This window comes from Chrysoperla carnea, chromosome 5 (assembly GCF_905475395.1).
Source record: "Chrysoperla carnea chromosome 5, inChrCarn1.1, whole genome shotgun sequence".
NCBI classification, from domain to species: Eukaryota; Metazoa; Arthropoda; class Insecta; order Neuroptera; family Chrysopidae; genus Chrysoperla; species Chrysoperla carnea.
In genome coordinates, this window is record NC_058341.1 from 38,534,510 (window position 1) to 38,543,128 (window position 8,619).

Sequence of the window (8,619 nt, forward strand, 5' to 3'; positions counted from 1 at the left end):
TCAGCGTCATTTAGGAGCCACCGAAAACACCACAATACCATAACAAACTGTGGGCTATGGTTCTCGATATTTCTTTGAAGCCAAGGTAAAATATAATGCATTTCTAGAAAGCAATAATATATCCAACAAAGAAAAATTTAAAAGTTTATTTATGAGTAAGTGTATGTTAAAATATGGTACCATAGCTAATAGATGATTAGCAGGGTAATTTTGACATTAAATAAAAATTTTGTTTTCTTCAAAATAAGAGATAATGAATTGTTTTTGAATATCTAAATAATTTCAAAAAGTATGGTTTTTAATTTTAAATTGGTTTCCTACCAATTTCTTGTAGATTGCGCATACTAAATATAGTCACCTGCCTTACCGACTTATTTATTTGACTACTTCTAATTACAACAAAATACCACTCGTGCACCACTCCATCAATCGCCACTGCCATTTTGACAAATTGAAGTGACAGAAATTTTTTTTGTATTTTTCCTAACTTTTCTACAGCAAATCTAACAAGGTAAGCTTTTTAAATTACTTTATAAATAATAAAAATAATTTATAAGTATCCTTTAAATTTCTTAAAAATAAATTTGTTTAGATAATGAGGTTATATTCGTCACATGGGCTCGCTATATAGATTTTCTTAATAATTTTTAGATGTCTGGCCGTGAAGGAGGTAAAAAGAAACCATTAAAAGCACCTAAAAAACAAGCTGCTGAAATGGATGATGATGATTTAGCATTTAAACAAAAGCAAAAGGAAACACAAAAAGCTTTGAATGAAGCCAAGGCAAAAGCTTCCCAAAAAGGTCCATTGGTAACGGGTGGTATTAAAAAGTCTGGAAAGAAGTGACATTCACTATTGAAACTAATCGGAGCGCAATTTAATTTTCCATTTTATACAAATATATTCTGATGGAAATTTCTAAATATCTAATTTTAATTAATTCAAACAACCATTAAATTTTGTTTTATAAAAAAATTAAAACATAATAAACACATTATGTAACTGAAAACTGTCGTTTTTATTTATTTATTGTGAATTAGTCGTTCGAATTTAAAAACTTAATAATTAAGAAGTTTATTGTATGATAGGTAAGTGAACATAACCCTAAAGCTACTTGAACATATTTATTTAAAATTTAAGTATATCTAATCAAAATTAATTTTATAAAAATGAAGAAATAATAATTATAATTATTTTAATTAAAAATAATACATTTTGTAAAAAATCAAATAGCATCGAACAAAAAAAAATATTTTTAAAACCACGCGCTCAAGTATTGACGTTCCCCCACTCTATGTTGTTCAATGTGCAAGGAAAACAGCTGACGATCAGTTTGATGAAAACTAGTTAACTGTCAACATCAAATATTGAATGTTTCTCTGTTTTGAAACAGTGGTTAAGAAAAACCAATTTTTCACAAAAATGTTTTATGTGAGACATAAAAACTGTTTAATTAATGTGATTTTATAGCGAATAGTTATTGTTTTTTGTGTGTAGCTGTTATTCAAACGGTTAGTAAAACCATTTATATTAATTTTTTTGTCAAATATGGAACACAGCTTTTGTTTGGGAATCCATCTTGATTCACTTATTATTATTAATTTAACTGATTTTATTTCGTTTTATAGAAATATTTAAGACGAATTAAATTCAATTAATCTTAGTTTATTTTTTATTTTAATTTTTAATCAACCTTTCTTTCTGATTTTAATAGATATAATCGATTATTTTCCAACAAATTTTTTCGTTTCTATATTAATTGTTCATCAAATTAGAAACAATTATATTAAGTGTTCGATTTCTTTTGGAAAATTTATTTTGCTGATGTAATGAAGTCTATTTTACCTTATTTTTAATATTTTTTTTGAATTAATATGTAATAATTATATAATTAGATAGTTACTTAATTAGGTCAAGTATAATTTCAATTGTGAAATATTCTCTATTAGTTATAAAATCAGCTGGTTGTTTTGGATGCAAAATTTTCAAGGGATAACCTTGGCCTGCTTATCGATTCTTTGATTATATGAAAATTTGTACATACGCATAATGGATGGAAAAACTTGCATAGAAACATCAATAAAGTGGTAACAAAGGATTTCGTTACTAATGTGTTAAGATTGCTTTCATGCTATATATATTTTATGGATTTATTCACAATTGTTACTTGTTAATTTTTGAAATAACATTTTATACAGTTTTCTGAAATTTTAGATCTAAGTAAAATTTTTTTAAATTGCAAGCCCATTTTTTTCTGAATTGTATTTCCATCAATTATTATTACCCTGAAATTTTGCAATGAATTGTTATTAATTTTTATATCGTAAAAATAAGTTTTGAAATTCAATATTTAATTGATTTTAAAAAAGGAAAGCGTGCTGATAGCAATAACTATTTTAAAGATAATGGAAAGTTAAATGTAGAGACTTATTCGATGTAAAAAAAATTTTTCTTTGTAAAATGTTTGCAATAAAAAGGTTTTATTTTTTAAACTAAAAAAGTATTTAATATCAAATTTTTTGTACCTTCATAAATGTCTTCTACAATTACAATTTTCAGCTAAAGGTTATTTATTTAATCATTAACATAATGAGATATTAATTACTTTTTTCTTTTCTATACAAAAGAATATCCTTAATTGAACTAGGTAAGTCTATACAATTGTTGTCCTTAACTAGTTTAGTTTCTATTTAGTCTATTAGAAATTTACGTCAAGGCCAAATCTAAAATGCATTTATTTAACTGTTATATTGTAAAAAAATGGTAAAGTATACGATTTATAGGTATTGATTTGTGGTTCAATTGCAAAATTATTTAATAAACACCCTCGCAATGGGTGGGTGGGGTTGGTAATACGATAAGCAGAGTAACTGCAATCAAAATCGTTAAAACTAGGTGTAGGGATGAGAATACGCTTACATCTATAGGCGATTACCATGGAATAATTTAACCCTATCTGTCTTGTACAGGGGGCGACAAACATGGAAGTCTGAGAATATCATAATCCATTATGAGACAAATTCTTTTATGGGATTTTCTGTCTGTTGGAGAAAATAACTACTAGAACTATATGGTTTTATAGGATTTAGGAAAAAATAGATCGAAAAAATTTCGGTAATAGTGTCCCATTTTTGAACGCAAGGGCTAAAAACTTCAGAACCTAACCAATAGCTCTATAGTCGAGAAACTCACCCCAACTAACAAGTAATTACAACAATATTCCGGGTCTATAAAATTTCCATTCTATTACCGGTTTTATAAATAGTATTTTTAACTTGGCTCAAGTTTTAGTTTCGAAAAAGAATCTTTGAACTTTGAAAGAAAGGAAATAAATTTTAGATCGATATCTCGGAATCTATATGTACCTATCATGGCTTTCATCACAAAATTTAGTAGAATCTTAAGATAATTCTGTAAAACTAATCTATCTGCAGTTTAGTGTATATGTCATCTGTCTACACTATTAGCACTTTGCTTTGATTCAGTATTGAAACAAATTTTTTAAAATTTTGGCCCGAACCTCAGATGAGTAAAAGTGTATGTACTTTTATATCAGAAAGATCATAGTCAGGAATGCATTCTTAGTGCGAATTTCGACTTATATATTATTCTCTGTAAATGTGATTTTTGTCGTTATCACAGACTGCCGGATGTCCCAAAACCACGAAGCCCCAATTTTAATCACTCCGGACCCTAAAGAAATTTTTTCTTCCAATTTTCGATAATGACCATTGTATAAAAAAAAGTTAACTCTAAAAACTCTCAAATTGTGTCTATTCAAATCTCGCTGAATACATTACCTAACCCTTAACACATTGAGTGCTTGTTTTTTAGTGCACGGAGTTTAAAAATGAAAGTAAAAAATGTTGTTATTGAATGTATATATTTTAAAAATTTTGATATTTCTGACTGATATTTAGTAATTATGTCAGTTATCTCATTATCATTTAAATAAATAGTTGAGTGCTTCCATTATTGTTGATTTAAAAGATATTGATTGTTTTTAGGAAAATGTTTTCTTTTTTGACTGAATTCCTTTAAAAGCGCGCAAAGATAATTTTATTAACTAATTAATCATTTATCAAAATCATTGAGCTCAATTCAACATTTGTTATTTTTAAAAAGATGCAATCTTTGCTTTATGTACTTTGATTTGTCTAGCATTTTTTTTAGAGAGATCGACTTTTGTGGTAAAATCAGCCCATTTTACAGTATTACAGCCAGTTTCTAGTCTTTAATGAGGGTAGAGCGAGATTGTCAGCGTCCTTTAGTCGGTGCTTTCACTTGGTATAAATTTTACTTTGGCGCCTTGTACTTCACTTCGTTACAAGCTCGTATGGCCGAACTGGCTGAAGCACTTAGCAAGAATATAAGAGGCCCGAGTTCGAGTCCTGGTGCGAGATAAAATTGCCATATAAAATTGTTTATGGAGCTCTTTCTTAAATTGCTGACTATTTATGCTACTCTATTGTTTTTGAGATTTATGTCATTGCTATTTTCTAATCAAATGGTTAAATATTAATTTTTATAGTATTGATCAGTTCCTGTCGCTCTTTTTGGAGCATAGGTCGGCGCACAGTAATGTCCTCAATCCGTTTCTATATCTCGTTCCATGATTTTTTATTTCTGATTCTTCCAATTCATTTTCCACTTTCCACCTGTCTTCCTCACTCTTTGAGGGTTCCATTCCTAGCAAAGCTTTTATATTATCAGTAAAACAATGAAATTTCCACGTTAAAAAAGAAATTGACTTGTTTTGCTACAGTAGGCACTGTCTTTAATTTGTAAGTACAATACCGCAAGATTAAAAATAAGACTTCAAGATTCTTGCTTTACCATAAGTGAATAGCTAAATGTGTAGAGAAAGCTGTGAGTGCTCGTATTGTCCAAGCACAGTCATTGTCAAATAGTAGGTAAATGAGGCTTGTTTGTATGGAGTTACCAGAAAAAGCAGGAGCGTAATTATTGTTACGAATTATCGGTCATTTTGAAATTAAAAAAGAATTATCTGAAAACACGTGAAAAAATTCTAATAATTCAAGTATATCAAATTGTTTTTAGTAGCAAAGTTCAGAATATTGTTATTTTAATTTTTTTACAAAAATTTTCAAGTACCTAAAGGAATGCGATAAAAAAATTCGAAGATTTGGTCAAAAAAACAAACTTTTTTTACAATTTATTACATGTGATAACTGAACCTTAAATGCTTGGGCCTGATTCCCACTTACTTGTGTCTAAAAATATTTTTACAATACCATAGATAATAGATAATTTTAGAGATAATATTTTTTGGAATATTTTGGAATATTCACTATTTGTGTTCGTATTTTAAATAATGATAAAATTTTGATAAAAAACTAGACATGAATAATCTCAATGCACATATCAAAACATTAATTTATCAAATATTTCCTGGAATTAACGAATTTAATTTTACATCTAGAGGTGATAAACATCTGCCTCATCAAGTAGGCACTACAAGCAGTATTGATTTGTTCAATTGAAGTTTGCTTAACGGATAAACATTTTTCTTTATTTTATTTTATAAAGTTTTGGAAAAATTGGTGATAAATTTTGTAGCATTAGATTAAGTATGCAGCTTTAGTAAGCAATCGAAAACTTTTAATACCCTGTATATATGAAATATCTATTAAGGTATACTACTTTTAGTCCCAAGTTTGTAACGTTTCGAAATATTGATGATACGAACAAAATTTTGGTATAGGTGTTCATAAGGTCACCCAATTAATCAATTTCATTTTTCATAACTCAAAAACAAAAAAAGATACCTTGCTGAAATTTTTTGTTTTGCCGTGAGGGAGCAAATTAAGGCGTAATTTTGGAGCTCGTTGTTTTTAAAACTATAAAAGCCAGACAGTTGATAATTTGTAGGTAGCTTCAACTAGTGAGTTTTTTTGAAATATAAATGAAACAAAAAGAAGTTTTCTAGAAAATACTTTGAAAATTTTTCGGAAATTTATTCAACAATTAACTCAATCAATTGTTTATTTTCACTTTTTGTTTATAATTTTATTACGTTCCAACAGAATTGATATTAAAAATATGCCACACAAAAAATCCGTAAAAAGAATTTCTGAACAGTTTTCGATAGGATTTTTACATATTATAACAACTAAAGAAAAAATGTGGCGTTTTCACCCAAAAATTCTAAAGTTATATGCGATGACTCTATGGAAGATGCTTTAAGGATTGCATCAAATAAAGGATAAAATGTTAGTGCTCCTCACGGAATTAGGAATTATATAAGAATGTGTGAACATACGAGATAATACGAGATCAATTTGCGGGCCATATTGCCAATTATCGAGATTCCTTTAAATTAGATATATCTTTTACACTCATCTGGCGTCATTTCGAACACAGCCCTATGAAAATTTATCTAAAAAATTGTTACATTTTTGGCTTAAGGTAGTTCATTCGTTATAATCTAGTCCATAAAAACATGCTTTTATATTCTTGCAATATTTGTGTTACATATAGTCAATATAACCCAACTGTAAATTGTTATAGATAGATATCTGAAAAACGGTTTAACCTTATTATTGTTTTTATTATTCCAAATTCATGATCTGTAAAAGAAATCGCTGATTGATAGCCATCGAAGAGAAAATCTATTTGCCTATTGGCCATCTTTTAGTATTTTAACTATCGTAATTTTCATTTTCTTAAAGAGAGGTGCTGCAAGCTCTATCTAATATTACAGTTGTGTTTTTCATTTATGTTATGCATTCTGAACCTATTCTGCGGTACACTATTACCTTAAGCTAAAGTTTCCATTCTTATTCCAAGTGCATACAATAATATATTGTATCGTTCCAATATCGTGTGTTTGTTCTGGCAGATAAAAAGTATTCTAGAGAGTTGATTGACTCATACAACATCATTGCAAAAACGTTAGTAAAATATTATGGTACTTTTTATTTATAGCATCCATATTTTTTTTATCCCCTTTGAATAATAAATAATGTCTGAATCATCATCATAGTTATAAATACGGCCACAATCAATAAGAGAAAAATGAAACAGGAAAAACCAGTAACGATAATCATTATCTTTCTTTATGATTAATTATTATTGGTGCCATATAATAATTGTTTTACAAAAATTTTTTTTTGGGATTGTTCGTTTCTATGCCGGGATATCATATTCGTATTTTGTAAGTAAGTGTCCATTTATAACAAAACATGATCAGTTTATGAATAAAACTCATAAGTAGGCACGACAATGTAATTTTCTGGTTTTCAACTAAAAATTGTCTTCACTACCGCCGCCTATAGTATGTGTTGTTGCATGCAGAGCCTTTTTAGCACCGCTTGCGGAAATAGTTGTACATTCTATATCGTTTTATTATATTAGATTCTCCACACAATGATTTAATCATTTTTGTCATAATATTGCCCATATATATAAATAATGCCATTAATTAAAAATAAATATAGGCAATATTATTGCATAAATGATCCAAACATGCAGTGAAAACTCAAATTAATAATATACAGGGTGGTTTTTTTAAGTGGGCATATGATTGAAACAAAAAAATCTTTCAAACGAAAAATGTTTGCGCTTTTATAAAGAAGAACTTTCTAATTTAAATGTTCGTCTAATGTTTGTCAGATATGAATTAGAGGTTGGTTTTAATTGAACCGGAAAGAATTCAATACCTTAATAAGCGGTGTGCCACGCATGTGTCAAGTTATAAAAGAAAACATTCTGTATAATGAAACGATGTAGAAGTTATAAATATTTTAGCTAGCAGTCCTAAATTCGACTCTACACGAAATAAATAAGATGTGTGACAGGGGTATAAAATTTTAAAAATGTCGAATATTCAAAGGAAGTCATTTTGTCTACCAAAGCACTCAACACTATAACAACTGTTTGCCTGGCGCTTGTGCGATTTCTCGGAGATTCCTTTGATGGATTGACAGCTATACCGCCCTTTCAACGCACGTTTTATTGTAGTTATTAATTGCGTCTTCCTACACTGAAATCCAAAAATCCATTCTGTGGAATATTTTCCATTTTCAAATAGTTATTATCTGGCCACATAACGAATCCTGAGTAATTCCACATTGATTGATAAAAGAATAACTTGAAAATATTCTCTTTTGGTTGAGTTTTACTATTAGTCCTGTATTTACCTTCCCTTTTTAAAGACGACATAATTATTTTAGAAATCACAGCGAATTAAAAATTTTAGGTTCGAGAGAAAACAACGCTCGGATCTATAGTTTCTTCGACTAGTGTCTTGCATTAATCCATAAATTTTATCTAATCAGAACGAGGGTTTTTTCTTATATTAATTTTATTTCCAAGTGTAATTTTTCTTGTAATTAAAGTCGATCTATTTTCTGACAATTCCACCTAAATTATTTCCTTTTAAAAAGATTTCCTTTCTGATTGCGGTGCAGTAATATCATTGACATTGAAGTAGAATATGTTGTTTGTTGCTAACATATAATCGACTGCATATTGTGCACTGTTTCGCACTAGTGATTTTTTTATCTGGACAGATTATAATTGATAGTGTAAGGTGTGGTTTTAATAAATAATAACTTGAATCATAATTTTTTAAATCAAAATTAATTAGATTTTTTT

At 28.3% G+C, this 8,619-nt stretch overlaps 1 protein-coding gene across 1 annotated transcript; it reads left to right on the top strand.

Moving 5' to 3' along the window:
• Positions 1 to 392: 392 nt before the first annotated feature.
• Positions 393 to 944, top strand: LOC123300753 (translation machinery-associated protein 7 homolog). Its single transcript, XM_044883400.1, has 2 exons — positions 393 to 511; positions 652 to 944. Exon 2 carries the CDS (start codon positions 652 to 654, stop codon positions 844 to 846), a length of 195 nt encoding a protein of 64 aa, XP_044739335.1. The 5' UTR covers positions 393 to 511; the 3' UTR covers positions 847 to 944.
• The last annotated feature ends 7,675 nt before the right edge of the window (positions 945 to 8,619 follow it).

Excerpts from the sequence above, each read along its gene's own strand:
- LOC123300753 (XM_044883400.1), top strand. The coding sequence starts at position 652 with ATGTCTGGCCGTGAAGGAGGTAAAAAGAAACCATTAAAAGCACCTAAA.